General features: G+C 40.0%; 1 protein-coding gene across 4 annotated transcripts; it reads left to right on the top strand.

The window, feature by feature from the left end:
- LOC113543071 (tropomyosin alpha-4 chain) lies at window positions 1-16,426 on the top strand. 4 transcript variants are annotated; one of them, XM_053227709.1, is made up of 9 exons: window positions 1-744; window positions 3,170-3,303; window positions 5,990-6,107; window positions 6,194-6,264; window positions 6,987-7,062; window positions 9,464-9,526; window positions 10,741-10,810; window positions 10,903-10,975; window positions 15,180-16,426. In XM_053227709.1, the coding sequence occupies exons 1-9, from the start codon at window positions 613-615 to the stop codon at window positions 15,196-15,198; spliced, it is 756 nt and encodes a 251-aa protein (XP_053083684.1). In that variant the 5' UTR covers window positions 1-612; the 3' UTR covers window positions 15,199-16,426. The 4 variants fall into 4 exon arrangements, with proteins under 4 accessions (XP_053083684.1, XP_053083683.1, XP_026796864.1 ...); XM_053227708.1 differs by lacking the exon at window positions 6,987-7,062 and adding an exon at window positions 7,806-7,881 and having other exon boundaries at window positions 2-744; XM_026941063.3 differs by lacking the exon at window positions 10,903-10,975 and having other exon boundaries at window positions 5-744.
- Window positions 16,427-16,514: the final 88 nt, after the last annotated feature.

The raw sequence follows: 16,514 nt of genomic DNA, 5'->3' as shown, positions 1-16,514 counted from the left end.
TTTAATATGAGGAAGCTGAAAGTGGGCTAATGAGTGAGTGAAGAGAGAAAAGCAGGTTGTGCGAGAGCTACAAAGGGAAAGAAACACCCTACACCCTTCCTTTAGCCTCTGTTGGCTTCGTCGGCTGCTGTTTTATTATTATTTTTATAAATATATATCCCTTTGGACAGCTTGGTGGGATTTCTTTCGGAAAGAAGAACAAAAATCTAAACGTTTTACGGGAAAGAAAAATCAGTTCGTCGCCTCAAAATCAAACATCCGCGAAGGCTAGCTAACACAACCGAAACATTAAGCTAAGCTAACATTAAGCTAAGCTAAGCGAACTATTCTCCTCGTAACTTTGTTTTTTTTTCTTTCTAAAAAGGCTCATTTGTGTTTGTTGGTGAAATTAGTGAAAGTGTAATAGCTTTACTTAAAAAAACAAAAAAACAAGTCGATTGTGTATAGGATTGTCGTCGCTACAGTTGTCTCGCGCGCACAGATTTTAAGGGCTCTGATTTGTGTTTAAAACCTCCATCGCGGTGATTTCAGACCTGATACAGCTCAGCTGCACTGCTGTGCGAATTAAACAGGGTTTAACAGCGTCTTGAGGAAAGGGTGTAGTTGTAAAAAATGGCCGGAGTGAACAGTGTAGAAGCGGTGAAGCGCAAGATTAAAGTTCTGCAGCAACAGGCGGATGACGCCGAGGAGAGAGCCGAGGTCCTGCAGAGACAGGTCGAAGAGGAGAAACGCTCCAGGGAGCAGGTAAAAAAAGCACCAAATCCTGACAATAAACCCGCAAAGAGCTGCTTCTGTAAAGGGGTCATCATCTTAAACTAACGCCTGTGTCTTTCCTTCACAGTGTAGATGTGTTATTTTCTGGCTTTGGACAGTTGAGACAGGAAACACCTCATCAGTTCACACTTTCAGAGTCTTGCTCAAAGGATGCTGAAGGAAATTGTGTATGATGAAGAGTCAAAAGAATAGTGCTGATGAATTCAATTCCTCAATGATGTTGATTAATCCTCTAGAACAGCAGCTCTAAAAGTAATCCTAACCACAGGTGTATAAATGATTAATGTGCATACTCTAATATGTTATTAGATTAGATTCAACTTTACTGTGAATTCAAGTTATGCAGAGTCGAAAGTGCAAAGCCGAAGAAATGCAGTTGATTTCTGATCTGTTCCTGTCAGAATAGGATTCAAATTCGAACCCAATTCGAACCATCCAGATAACCAGAATCCTCCTTTAACCAGGGAGAAGGTTTGAACCTTGAGTCTGGTGTTTTAGACCGATCAGCCATCGTGAACCTGTTATCGTTTTTATGTGGCAATGATAAGCTTGTAGTCATCGATACGGTGGCGGTTTTCTGGAAGGAAACGTTTATGGAAGGAGTCTCCAGCGTCGGTGCTTTCAGACACGGGGAAAGGTGTCAGGACAGAGGAGTTTGTGCTTCTCGTTAACATGACAAGCTGCTTTTTGTTTCTCAATTTTAAGAGGAAAAAAAGAGAAGGCTTGTGATTGAATGACTGTTTAATAGCATATTTAACATAATAAACTTAACATAAAATGTAACTGAATGGATAAAAATTATAATGTGCCGATAATTCATAAAATAAGAATAGTAATATTTGCTGTGGTGGAAGACGAATACACACTTCAGGACATGCCGTTATTGGAAAATAATCAACTTCTGAATGGTAACAGTAACTCTGCTTTGCGTCAGGTCGCATCACGCCACCGCGTCATTGATTGTTTTCCTTAACAGCATACTATTAAGTGTTTTGTTCCTTACTTAATATTTGCACAAGATAAAAAACGGAAGTGAATACATCGGGATCAGGAGCAGTGGCTTGATTCAGTGTGGTACCTGTGCGCATTGTGGAAAATGTCTCATATTTTGCTTTTTCACAGTGATGTATTATCATGTTTTCCAGCTCTAAATATAAGTAAGATACTAGTAGGCGTGGCTGTTTTGATGAAAATAGCACCGTCACTGTCTTGTGGCTGTAACTTTTAAAAAAATAAAATCGCTTTTGCTGTTTCTCGGCTCTCCCAACTCAGCACAGGAGGTCAGTTGAAGTCATTTTGGAACTAGTTTCTTTTGCAAATAAGTGTATGAATAGTGTGTATTAGAGATTACATAATGTTAACATTGTCAAGAGAGAGAGGTAGATGCTTTACTTTACTTTTATAAGAGATGGGATTCCAAAAAATCTGACAAAAGTTTTTAAAAAAAAGAAAAGAAAAGACAGAGTGGATAGTGATGTGCAGTGTTGTTCACCAGGGTTACCTCGGGGGCTAAACAAAGAGCAGTTGGACTGGTTGATTTGGTTCTTTAAAAAAAAGAAGAAGAAGTCACGCTGAGTCGTATCACTCTAATAGCGACTTTGTGAGTCTTCTGTGTCTGACCTTTGTTGGGAATGTCAGTCTAGGATGAAGGAGGTTTCCAGTCTCTGTGGAGTCGTGCTCAGCTGCCACAGGAAGTGTGCTTGCCAACTGATTGTGGTCCCTCATTTGGGCCGGAGCCAGACAGGAAGCGATGCTCACCGCAGCGCCGTCCGGTTTTGCAAATTCAAGATGCAAAATGTGATCGTTTCCCAACGGCTCCACCCCCTGAAAACATTTTATTTATTTATTTATTTATTTTTAGAGGAGACAGTACATTTTCATGTCTCCATGGCAATAGTGTTTGCATTAAGCAGAGTTGGCGAGCTTATCTCCCTCGCAAGCTGTCACAGCATTGCCATGGCAGCAGCGTTTCATTTTCCCATCGCTTGTGTGTCATATTTTGCACTTTTCTTATCGTGGTTGCGTATTTTGACCTACTTGTGGGGACCCCTGGTATGCGCACGTATTTTGGGTTTTCATGCACCCCTCCCTCCACCAAACAATTCTCATCCATCTGGTTTTCATCTTCCCTCTCTTTAGACTCTCTGGCTTTTTTTTTCTTTTCTTTTTTTCTTTTTAAGACTTGCATTCTGTTTATTGTAAAAACATAGCCAGGTGTGAAATGGGTATTCACATTGCACTAATTAGGACCAATGAGCTTATGAAAAAGCCGCTTGTGCGCGTGTGACAGGTCGGTCAAGCTGGGGTGTCCACTGAACCGTGTCAAGGATGAATGTTGAATTCTCATTCATGCTCTCTCTCTTTCTCCTTTGCTTTCTCTCCGGCTCGTACGTAGGCCGAGGCGGACGTTGCCTCGCTGAACAGGCGCATCCAGCTGGTCGAAGAGGAGCTGGATCGAGCTCAGGAGAGACTCGCCACAGCTTTGCAGAAACTGGAGGAGGCAGAGAAGGCTGCAGACGAGAGCGAGAGGTGTGTGTGTGTGTGTGCATGTGCGTGGGCTTGATTTGGATGAGCCAAGCCCTAAATACTGAATTATTGAGACCAATGGTTTTATTTTATATGATACAAGCAGCAGCGTGTCGTCGTGTTACATGATGTGTGACTCAAGGCTGTATTCCAGTTCCGGTCTGCTCTTCATTCTTAACACGTCAGTGGGTGCCAGATCTTATGCAATACAGCTGATTTAAACCTAGCTCTAGGTGACATTTCTCCCAGGAGTCCCAGTTAGACCAAATCCAGATCTACTAGTTAGTAAGTGTGGGCTGGCCTGAATATAATTCATGAAATGATGCAGCGGAATCGAGATTGTACAGATTTAATTTCGATTAATAATTTCAATACAGCACATCAGTCAAAACATCCCTGTCAATCAGGTTTCCAAGTCGAACTATAAAATGTTTAGTGATTTTATTCATGCGACAATAAACACACAGTCTCTATTAAAGCGTTCCGCTGTCATCGTGACTGTTGTCATGAGCTGCATCTCAGACTGAAAACTCCGAACTTACGTTCAAAAGTATTTACTAATCCTGAAAATTCAGAAGGCAAAAACAGATGTTTCAGTAAGTTAAAAGGCTACACGAGAGGTTTTTAAATTCAAACACTCACCAAAATAGGAAAACCAGTTAGCATTCATACTCAATAACAGTCTAGAATAGTACACAAGTATGTGAATTTAGACACAATGCTAGTTTAGCAGAGGTAGATGAACAGGGAAATTTTTATTGCTGAACTCCGCTAGTGCTGCATGTTAGAAAGCGTGTGAAAAAGACTAAAATAACATGCACACTATTAATTTAAATGTGGCTTGTTTGTGTCTCACAGTAACAGCTCGAAATGTTATGTATTAGCACAAAAAATCTGTCTTCAATATTTCAATATATAATATTGAACTTGTGGAGAATAAAGCGATCCCATGTGGGTCACGGCCCCTAGGCTGAGATGCCCTGACCTAAACCTAACCCCTTCCAAACACATGCTTTATGGTGATTTATTCAAATTAGATTAAACCGCTCGGCTGAGTTTGGGTGGGACTTGTGGTATTTTGCACTTCTTCGTGATGCGTGTGTGCACAGCTTGACACCGTGCTGGGCGAAGCCTCAGACTGGGCAAGAAGCTTCAGGTTGACTGAAAGGATGAACGAATGCAGGGAAGCTGAAGAACTGAAAATTGGATGGAAATGATTGAATTATAATCAGTGTTTCTGTTAATGTTAACTTTTGAAGCAAGTTTGAGAAATTGTATGTTTTATAAAAGACTGCTCTGCACCTTTGTTCCACATGATTTTCATTATAAATGTTGCATATAGGTGTTTCGGTTAATGGTGATAAGCTGCTGCTGGTTCAGTTAGCTAGCTAAATATCTATAACAGTTTGTGCATTGCTAAGCAAACATTAACCGAGCCCGCACTTGTGTGGTGAGTTAGTTATCGTGCTAAAGTGTTGAAATAACCGATATTAACGTTAGGTGAAGATATTCGTCACACCCTGGGGCTGGTCTGTGGGGCTGTAGTTTGATACTTCAGGAGAAGAAATCGCATTTATTATTCATATATGTGCAGCAATTGCAATTATACTATATTATTACAGCATCAGCAGTGTAAAGTGTAGAGTAGGTTTGGTTTCACGATTAGTCAAGGCATATGATTAGACAGTGGCCTCACCTTTGACGCTTTCAAAACACTGATTAAAATCTTTTTTTTTTTCCTCCCCTTACCTGATTACGTTCTTTTCTCCAGTCTGGCTGTGACTCCCCAAAAATGTAGGCTGGATTTCGCAACCTCTCTGCCTGTGGACTCGCCCTAAATCATACTACAGCTATTTTCTTTTCCAGCTAAGGGGACATGACTGCACTGGCTGTATAATCCTCTATTGTTGTAAACATGTTACATTGTTGCCTCTGCTGCTCTTCCTAACATGTTTGGAAATTTATCATACACATCAGCTATCAAGGGCACAGAAGAACAAGGCTTTGATGACCTGAAATAAATGAAGCAGCTATCTATTTTTAGCTGCACATTGTTGTGCTAGTTAGATTTTTTTTTAAATTTTTTTTTTAGTTTTTGGCAGCCACACTCTCCCTCTTTCTACTTATAACGACAGCGTGATAAATACTTACAATGTATGAGATTTTAAGGAAAAGCCATTCTCAAAAATAAGAAAAGCACAACAACAATTAGGCAGTTGTTGTTTTCATGTTTTTGTGTTCTGTTACATACAAGATGTCCCATAAGTCCAGTATCATGGGAGGAAAAAGTAAAGGCAGAACAAAAGCTTTTATTTACAGAATCTTCTCAGTATGTCCACTATTTTTCCTCAGTACGCACATCCATATGGGTACAATTATTTGGATTCATTCTTCTTTATTTGGATACGTTATATGCTATAAAAACATATATAATTTGTTTTATAAATGGCTGATTAATACTGTGACACTGTGATCCAAAAATTCAAAACCTTAACACGCCGAGTGTAGAGCGTAAAAGTTTAATGACATTAGCTGTGTCATTTTAAATGGACTAGTTTTCATGTAAACATCTTGGTTTGGTCTAGATTCTTGGACGAGCTGGCTAAAATTGGAAACGGCTGGTCGTTGGTGTAACTGGCAGTCTGAATGTTTGGGGGTGTGTGTGTGTCTGTGTGTGTGTACATCTCAGGGGCATGAAGGTGATTGAGAACAGGGCCCTGAAGGATGAGGAGAAGATGGAGCTGCAGGAGGTCCAGCTGAAGGAGGCCAAGCACATTGCCGAAGAAGCAGACCGCAAATATGAGGAGGTGAAGTTTTACCCCAGGCTCTTTCTACCCTGAGCCACAGCCTGCTCTTCTTCTCTTTCTCTAAGTGTCCGTTTGTGTGTTTGCAGGTGGCTCGTAAGCTTGTCATCATCGAGGGGGATTTGGAGCGCACAGAGGAGCGAGCAGAAGTTGCTGAGGCGTGAGTCAGGCTTTCAGTCAGCATAGACACACACACAACACACACACACCAGGAGTTCTTGGTGGCCAATAGCCCAAATCACACACACACACACACACACCCAGCCTCCCACCCATTTATATATAGAACATCTATTTTTGCATTTTACCCTGCACACATGGGTGACTTTGCTTTATCTTAAGCTGGCAGGTCACATTTTAGAGTTCCTCTTTTAGTCACTTGAGCCTGCAAATTAACATCTGCATCACCCACCGTCACTTAACAGCTTTAAAAGCCCTCAACAGAGCCATCAGGAGTCCCATCCCGTCCTGTCATGCAGTGCCTTTAGACCTACGAGTTTTTTTTTTCCTACTTAATTGCATGTTTTCAGCGCACATCAAGAGCAACCCCACCTTTATGTCTCTGTCTTTTAAAAAAAAAAAAAAAAAAAAGGGTTCACTTTGTCTTTGAAGCTTAACTAAGTGCATAATTAAATGGGAAAGATTGTAAATACAGCTCTTGGGAAGTGCTTACGTTATTCAGAACACCATAAAAGTGGGAATGCTGTACGTATCATGACTCAACATTACCTGTGCTTCCTCCTTTTCCCATCTGTGTGACTGGTGCGTGCATGTTCTGAAAACTCCCACACACCCATCCCTACCTGCATGCGCTTTGGGTCTGCCCTGTCACGCCTCGCCCTTCCTACTTCCTCTTCCTCCCCCACCCACCGCAAAAAACAGCAATAGACGCCGATTGGAGGAGCTGCTGAGGAGTTACGACCAAACGCTGAAGAGTCTGCAGGCAGCTGAAGACAAGGTACTGGCCCAGTTCTGTTTCCCTGTGGGTTCCTCTTACAGGCCCCGGGGATGAGCGAAAGTGGGCCTCGGCTTTATACTTTACACCGAGCCGCCCGGAACTGGTATTTTTGTCGAACTGAGGGCTTGGTAACCATGCCCCATGTGCCTTTTTTCCTCAATAAAGGGTTAGAGAGGTTCAGACAGGTGTTTGAAAATCCCCAATCCTCGACTGATACGGCTACTCTCGTCCTCCTGTTCACTCATCTGCTCTCCTTCCTTTCATTTTTTCTCGACCAAGTGAATGATCTGTGTGGTTTATGCTTGAGATTAACTGCATGAATGTGGTTCAGTCTTTGATTTTCACTCCATGTGATCATTTCCATTTGCCCACTTTTTGGTTGCCGCGTTACATTTGACTATTTTTAGTTCACCTAGAATCCAACATGGTTCCTTTCTGTTGAGGGATGAACTAATTACACCCAGATCATGCACTAGCAGTCCATAGTGTTTTTTTCTCCGTGTGTTTTTTCTGTTGTAAATTTGTCTTTCTTTTTTGTGCCCCCTCCCTTCTTCCCTTTTCCCCTCATTCTTGTCATGTTTATTCTCATAACCCCTCCCATTGCTTCCATTATCTTCTCAATTCTTGATTCTTCTCCTCCCCTCCTCATCTTGACTCTTGATCTTTCCAATGTCTTTCTACTCTTCCCCCACTTCCCCTTCTCTCTGTCAAACACCGAAATGTGAAATTTTAAAAAACTGCAGCAAATGTGCGGAATTGGAGGAGGAGCTGAGAAATGTCACCAATACCTTAAAGTCCTTGGAGGCCCAAGCTGAGAAGGTAGGAAAGGAGGGATGGAGAATTTCTGCATGATTGTGGGATTATAAGGAGTTCTAAGCTCTAAGATACTGCAGTACTTTTGGGAAAACTGATTCCAGACTAAGATGTAAGGGCCTCATTTGCTTATCGGCAGCATACAAGCCTGGCCTTATCAAAAGACAACAGCTTCTTAGTCCTACTAGCTCCGGGCCTCTGTACTGTACTGTTCTCTTGCATGATTTGAAACATATGAAAACATTTTCTTTGTCTTTCTTTATTTAAGAACAGTGATGGATAGATGGGTAGTAAAGCCACCAAATTTCTTGTTCTGTTTTGACATGTTTGTTTCTTATGATATTAATTGCATCATTTTTGTCCATTATGTCCAGCTATGAGCATGTGTGTGCCAATCCTATCCTTATCTTATTCAGTGTTTTGCCAACGAGACCAGACAATATTTCACAATTTCACTGCACGATCTGTTGCTGGCCATATTTAGGAAACATAAGTCGTCATAGAAACCACCACTGAGGGTAGGATCAGTGCGAGGCTGTGTTAGAAATGTGCTCAGTGTAGTCAAGGGTAGTGAAATGTAACATATTTTGAGTTAATTTCTATATTTATGTTTTTTTTTTATTTTTTTTTTAAATTTTTTTTATTATTATTATTATTATTAAATAGTTCTCTTGCATTGGAATCATTTTAAAGCACGCTCTTGAACCTGTTTGTACTGACATTTCCAGTGGTTTTGTATGGTTGAGCTGGAATCACTTATGTGTTTTAACTTGTAGAGCTGGAACCATATCGGTGATTAAAAAAAAAAAAAAAAAAAAAAGAAGCTTTTTTTTTTGTTTTTTTTCTTTTTCTTCAGAATTCTGTGCTGTTATCGCGTACATCAGCTAAGATAGAGGAGCTCCAGGAGCAGAGTGGACAGAAATGCTGTTAAAACAGTAGCTTAGATCTGCAGAATGTTGTCCAGCTCTTGATTTAACCCTTGAAGTGTGTTTAGCCAGAAACTCTTTGTGTATTCAGAGGCTTGTGGTTTTTAGTCAGTTGTTTGATGCTGTGCATTCAGTGCTTTTTAGCTGCCCATTTCTTTTTTAAAACCAGCTATGATCAGACAAGGGCATTTTGCATGACGTCAATACTCTAGATAACTGCAGCTCTGCGAATGTTTGAGTTCTCTGGCTGATTCAGCTCGGGCTGTGGAGATTTTTTTTTTTTTGCATTCCAGCAGTCTTCCTGAACCTCGAGGGAGCTCATTTATTAATAGCTTAGCTTCTGTCTCCTCTGACTTCCCCCAGTGACACAGGAAACAGGTATTCTCTTAGTTCACGAGAGAACAGTGTCGAAAGAAGATGCAATATATTATGTGTTTGCACATTCGCTGGACAAATTTCAAGCCGGTTTAGTTGTGAATGTGGCCCATAGATTAGGTGCACACACTGTGCGTCTGGAATCAATCAGCTGAATCAGGGAACTTATGAATAGAAGACAAATGTTTGCTGCTATGTAACACATGAGGCCTTGGTGTGTCTGATAAAGCATCTGGTTTTGAACAATGTGGTTCTCTGATTGGCTGCCACCACATTTTTCATTGCAGTATTCCCAGAAAGAGGACAAGTATGAGGAAGAGATCAAGATTCTCACGGATAAGCTGAAGGAGGTGGGGCTTCAACACTGTTCTTCACTAAAATATCTGTCTTTTTTTTTTTTCTTTTTTTTTTTTTTAACTTTACTTTGGCATTACTTGGCAATCAAATTTTATTTGTGGTGTCCTGTGAAATTTCATTTTGAAAGCTGGTATATGATTAGAAAACAGAATTGATTTGGATTATCTTAATTTTGCTATGAGATGTAACTATTCAACAACTTCGTGATCAAATCGTGATGTTCATTGTGTGAGGAAATCACTTAGTTAGCAAGATTTTACACATCATAAGCAGAAATCCTTTTTGGGGGATTTTTTTCCCCCCTCTTTGGGGGATTTTTTTTTTTTTTTTTGTACCAGAATTTAGCCACAGCAACATGTGACCAGTTTTCCCAATCCTCCTCACATGCAGACTCATCATAAGTGACTTTTATACAAACATTTGGTTATGGATTTAAACATGCTTATTTTTTTTTTTTTTTTTGTATAGCATTTGTCATCCGTAATAAAGGAATTTCTAGCTGAAACGCAATATATTGTGTTTCTAGAGTATATGGCCAAAAGTTTTTGGTCACCTGAGCATCGCAGCCATACGTGGTCCTTCCCCAAACTGTTGCCACACAGTTGTATATAATGTCTTTGTAAGCTGTAGCATTACAGTTTCCCTTCACTGGAACGAAGGGGTGTCTGAAGTTTGCTTCTTAAGTTTGCAGTGGAATTGCAAATTAAATCTTGCTTACAGCTAAAGGAAACCTGCAAGTTTATCACATTGCAAATTGGCTGTCTGAATAAGATTAGCTTGAACAAAACAAAATGGGAAGTAGTTCCACTGAAGCACTTAACATAACGTCACATAACTTCTGGCACCCAGAAGCTGTTTTTAGCAACATCCTTTTGTCTTTTATTGTTGTTTTTCAGTGTCAGAAACCACAAAAGTAATTTGTGAAATTACTAAAGTATGTTTTCAGAGGAAGCATGCATGCACAATACTAAACGGGTAGCTATTGGCGTCCTTTGTTTGTTAACTGTATTAGGATTGTAGCTCCAGTGCCGAATTAACCAACTTGATTGACTACATGTGGGGTGAGAGGGAACTTTTGTACATTTAGTTTGTTCGGTTGTCTTTTTTTTTTTTTCTTCTTCTTCTTCTTTTCAATGCTGCTGTAAATTGAATTTGTTGATCCTACGACTGGTAAATTTGACATGTCTTGGCTGTTTTTCTTCTCCAGGCTGAGACTCGCGCCGAGTTCGCCGAAAGATCAGTGACCAAACTTGAGAAGACGATTGATGATTTGGAAGGTAGGCAACTCAAAAGTCACTACATCCTGAGTCAGTATATTCTTTCACAAAACTCTACATGCGCCTTCTGATCGCTATGTGTACGCCCACAGATGAATGCACAGAAACTGAGTGCAAGGCCATTAGAGAAGAGCTGGACCATGCTCTTAATGACATGATCTCCATGTAAATACTTAGCATGTGTGTGCAGTGGAGTGAGCTGCATGTGCGCTTTTTCCCCCCGCTCTCGGAGCGTAGAAAGTGACACTTTATATAAACACCACATTCAGACTGAGACAAGCTCACCATCACTGTGTGTGTGTAGTGTTTTGCCACTTTAAAGCACCTACGAATGACTACTAACAGCACTCATGAACACAAACCGAGTGTTTCCATGGTGTCCGTATGTCCAGTAAATAACTTCGGGCTTTCAGTTTATCGAGCACATCCTTATTTAGTCACTGCAGCTCTGGTTCACCATGACGGCGGAATAGTACCAGCAATCAAACATCCTTCACATGGAGCCTGAGGCTGCTCTAGATGTTTAGGACAAGGTCCTGTTATGGTGCAGATAAATGAACAAGCAGATTTTGTGTCCCAGCTTTGTGTCCCAGCTGAGGAAAATAAAGTTCAATGGTATGAATGCATCGACTGGGGTTCACAAAATTTTCATTAAATTTGTATAAACTTAAGTGATTTCAGCTTGACAGTGTAATCCGTATAGAAATTTTACATTATTATTACATTAGGTAATGTAATATTCTTATGTGTAAACTTACACACACTCGGAAGCATGAGTAGGATACGAACGTTTTTCTGAACTTTCATGAATACCTAATACCTATCGTCCTATGAATGATTTACAAATAAATCCAATTCGTAGCCACCTTAATAAATAAATGAGTGCCACTGAGAGAGAATAAAGGTGCTAGTCAGACTCAAATTATGTTTTATGTGTGAGGACCAGCGACTTACTGACATTCTGTCAAGGAAGTTAACATGATGTGCTACATTTAAGGACTTTTTTTTTTTTTCTTTTTGTAGGGTACAAATGGCTCGTCCATGTTCTTTTTCCTTTTCGCATTGTTGTTCCTGCATGAGGATGTTTTAGAGAACGTACCACAGTAGAACAGATGAAAATAGACCTGTAGTTGCCCACCTACACACACTGCACTGTTCCATCGCAACCTTATTGTTTGCTCTTCGCATGCTGCTGTGAAGCTCTGTGAGAGCTGTGCTTAGATGTAGTTGAGGTTGGTGTGTTTTTAGATCACTCTGCAAAATAACAGGATTAGGAGCATGGTAAGAATGGTTTCCTGCATGGTGTTGCTCTGGAGTGCAGAGGGGCATGGTTGGTTGACATTACTGTGCAACTTATGTGTTTGTAGTAAGACTGCAAAAGTAATTTCTAATTTGTATCATAACATTGTAAGTTATTCCTAAAAATAAATTCTGTAGGTAAATATGAATACAACCAGAGAGGCCTTTAGCTTGTTAACAAGCTCTGATACTTCAATTTCATGGAAATGTAATTGGCTGAATACTATCATTGAGTAGCTCATTTATTGCACAATATCCGATGCTACACAGGAAGATGTTATCTTATTAGCTAAGCTCACCAATATCACACTTGATGTTTATAATCACAGTTTGTTGCTTCCTGAATAAATTCCCTCCTTCAAAACATGGCTTGGATGTTAAGGAAACTGTGCACACTGACTGTAGTATGCGTTCCAATTTAGTCATGCTCTCTTGTGAGCGCTCTCTCTCTCGCCTACATTCTCTCCCTCCCACTCTCCATGTTGCCTCTGCTAGCAGCTCATTCCTGAACTATGTCGAGGCCAGCACTCTGTGTTCATTCGCCCTCACCGTCAACGCTCCATCCACTCTTATTTCATCACTTTCTGTTCTGGCATGTATTCAGTTCGCCTGCACTGTCTCTCTCTCTCTGTAATGATTAATATTTCTGGCTCTTTTTCTGTCTTCTTTCCTTATCTTCACATTGCCTTGTCCTATGTGCACTATGTACACTCTCTCTTTCTCTCTCTCTCTCTCTCTCTCTCTCTCTCTTTCTTTGTCTCTCTCTTTCTGTGTGTGTGTGTGTTTGACACAGAATATTTGACTTGCTTAGGATTCTGGGTCACCTTCTTCTAAGTTTTTTTTCCTTCCCTGTTTTGCACTGTGCACTCAGCTATCTCATCTCTTTGCATCTACCGATAGCAAAAACAAGCTGTGACAAAATGTATCGTCACTCAGAATTAAAAATTCGATTTGATACAATACATTTTTCAATATAGCAATCATGAGCATTGCCTGAGTATGTGCCTTTGGTTTCCATTTTCAGTTGCGTAACTACAATAAGTCTTTGACACAGTGCAGTTTTGTCTGATCATTTCAGCCAGGAAGTGTTGCCTGAATGAAAGAGAGACTTTGGAGTGTGCGTTTTATCATGTTTTTGTCTAGTTCCACTGACCTACACGTGTTTGGGTGTTAGTCTACTCAAATTGGGCAAACACTATAACGTTACGGGTCACTGCTCATTGGCCATCAGCAACACCGCTTACCGGAAAGACTAATTGCTCCTTTAAGGTTCCTTCCAGTTCTTTCTTACTGCCCGCCATGGCCTTTGTGGTTTTGTGTGATCTAATATGCTAGTACGCTAGCAACTCGCCAAACAGCGTGCTTAGGATACATGTTTTATTTTAACCCCTGTAACCTATCCTGATTTAAGAGGAAGCTACTCTGTAGAGGAGGGAATGTGGGTTTGATTAAGTTTAAATTTCTATAATATAAGCAGTATTTTATGCAGTCTGTTGAATGTATTGTTAGATACCCAGACTTATAGAAGTGGGAGTCTCGTCTTGAACAATACCCTTATTGTTACACACCTACTTTTAACCATGATTCACCATCTTCGCCATCTACTGGTGAAGAATATCTCATGGACAAAATTGGAAAGGCTAGATTGGAAACACATTGGGAAGTGCAAGAGGTTTATCAGAAAACACTAACGTAAATGTTCTAACAATATGGTTTACATAAACAACTCTGGATTCAAGGGATTCGTTTTAAAGCCTCATAGTCTGTGCCTCAGTTTATGCAAAGGTAGATATTTGGTGTAGGTATGTGGTTTTTTGATCTTTATAGGGTTTTTGATCTACATAGGTTCCAGTGTTAGATTTGTAACGGAACTAATTATATGCTAATGCCGGCATTAGGAAAGCAGGTTTAGCAAGGTTTAAACCACGACAGCAAGAACAGTTGACTAATCGTTTTCAGCTTGACATGATCATACAAGCCACGTTTTTTTTTTCTTCTTGCTTTAATGTAGTAAAAGCAGAGTGTTTACTTGGTCATGGATTAGATCTGATATATATGATTTGAAATATACAATGTTAGGGTTAGGACTTGATTCAGTTCAGTTTTAGTTGTATGGTACTTTTAGCAATAGACATCGTCACAAAGCAGAAACGTGTGGATGTAGATTTGGATCGATCCCTAATGAGTAAGCCACTAAGAAAACCCACTGAGACGACATGAGGGAGAAATCTTCAGAGGAACCCATCTCTTCTGGATGACACCAGATAGACAGCAGCAGTTCTTAGGTTCAAATCTATAGTATCCGGGTCTGATTATGCACTGAAGAAAGGGTGAGCCTTAAAGTGTGAGGCATAAACTTTACTTAGAGCCAGAAGATGTAACAGCTTCCTGACACTCAATCTACAAACACATACTGTCTGTTACCAGGGCTAATAAAATTAATGATATTAGAGTAATCAAGAGCCGAGCTTCCTTTTGTGTAGAGAGTAATTTGAATTCTTGCAATGCCGTTCAACACGTTTCTGGATGGAGATTGGATTGTTCATGAACAGACGCACTGTCTTGTAGACCATATGAGAGCGTTCTCTATAGGTCAGTATAAATTCTGTAGAAGATCAAAGAATTATCACACCGTATTCCTAATGAATTGATTAATATTGAGTTTAGGTTTACCATAACAAGCTGGTTTTGCTGACATGATTGCACTGCTTTAAAATTCTACTTCCTGTTTGCATTTAATATCTTGACACTTGCATCAAAGCATTTAACATGTTTCAGCATGGCATTTATTTTTTTCTTTTTCAGGCTGACTTGTGTATAACGAATTACATAACCAGACATGTCTGTTCTTTTCAGTTTCCTAATAACTCTGGCCTTGTGTTGTGGGAATGATGCTTTAGGAATTAGATTTCAATTCTGTTTTTACGTTCATCTCTGGTACGCCAGAGGCTTTCAGCTTGCAAAAATATGTACATGCATCATGTTTGATGTATTTGGCAGGATATTCGATCTGTCCATGGAAGCAGTCATAGACTTTCTCACACCTCCCACTTCGCATTTTGTTTTGCAGAGAGGCTCGCCACCGCTAAAGAGGAGAACATCAAGATCCACGCCACGCTGGACGCCACTCTGCAGGATCTCAACAACTTCTAAAAGTCTGCACCCCCACTCTGTCCTCTCTCTCCCCTCTTCCCTTCCTCAGCCCACTTTTCTACCCACTTTACCCCCTTCAATTATTGCTGGGTGGCTGAACAAGGGCAAGTTGCTTTTTTGGTATAGGTAGCACTTTAGCTTCATTCCTCACTTTCCAGCTTCAGCCCTCAGTATTTGCCTGGTTTTCCTTAATTTTTTGTCATGTATCTAGCTTTTTTTTTTTTTTTTTTTTTTTCCCTCCTTGTGTAGGCTCTGCCCTTTTCTTTAAACAAGACTACATATGATAAGGCACCAATGTCTGCAAGTCGAAATATTCCTGATTTGATTGATTCATTTTGTAATTATGCGCGATTAGATAATGAGATGGCTCACTTTTTTCAGATTTCTGTGTTCTGGTTGGTTTACTAGTCCCACAGTGCAATATTAACACAATATTAGTATAAAGAATTGGAAAGGTCGCAGTGCACAATATGACTCTTCCTCCGTGACTCTTTGTAATTGCTGCCCCATTCGTTTTAACACTCGAGCACTATTCATTATAACAAATATTTGTATTCTACTGTGCCAATGCCATGCGGGACCATTATATTATATTGTACTCTTAGCCATGCAGTTTGCTTAGAAAAGAGTTAAGACCCATTACTATAATTATGCTTAATCATCTCAGTTGAATGTTTCCTCTTTTCTTGTTATTCTGCAAAACAAACAGGACCATCTCTAAACGGTTTTGATTCAACCTTTCCATTTCTTTAAGGCTTAGTTGTAGAGCAGCAAACACTAGGCATAAGATTTGAGTCTGATCTAAGGTGAGAAAAATGTAGTTAAACCAGTCTTCGTTTTTTTGAGGCGACGGCTTGTTCGTCTTTTCCTCTTAAGGTCACAACCGAGTTAGAGGCGGAGAGACGGGACATCACATTTCCACTGCCAAAATCAAGGTGAAAGGGTCAATAGAGAGAGCAAGAGGCTGAATAGTTAAAGGTATTATCTGAGAATCTCTTCAGTGTACTGTCTCTTCTGTGTACACTTTGTCGAGTGAATTAAGAACTTCAACGCACCAAGAACCTTTTTAACTGGAATTGCAAAGTTCAAGATGTAAACATTTTGCTATCAGTGTTTCATTGTAATAATGACACAGGATCAAAAGTCTTTTTTTTTTTTTTTTTTTTTAATAAAGTACTATAACACTTAATGAGCTTTCTGGGATTGTTGTTTGTTTTCAGCCATGTCGTAAAGGGGAACAGACATGTTTGGA

Source organism: Pangasianodon hypophthalmus, chromosome 21 (genome assembly GCF_027358585.1).
Source record: "Pangasianodon hypophthalmus isolate fPanHyp1 chromosome 21, fPanHyp1.pri, whole genome shotgun sequence".
Taxonomy (NCBI): domain Eukaryota; kingdom Metazoa; phylum Chordata; class Actinopteri; order Siluriformes; family Pangasiidae; genus Pangasianodon; species Pangasianodon hypophthalmus.
This window is presented reverse-complemented; position numbering and strand designations above follow the sequence as displayed.

What these genes read in the sequence shown, in the direction of transcription:
- LOC113543071 (XM_053227709.1), top strand. Translation starts at nt 613, where the DNA reads ATGGCCGGAGTGAACAGTGTAGAAGCGGTGAAGCGCAAGATTAAAGTT. An exon ending in GCTGCAGACGAGAGCGAGAG is followed by an intron (nt 3,304 to 5,989) that starts GTGTGTGTGTGT and finishes TGTACATCTCAG; the next exon opens with GGGCATGAAGGTGATTGAGA. An exon ending in TGCAGGCAGCTGAAGACAAG is followed by an intron (nt 7,063 to 9,463) that starts GTACTGGCCCAG and finishes TTTTCATTGCAG; the next exon opens with TATTCCCAGAAAGAGGACAA.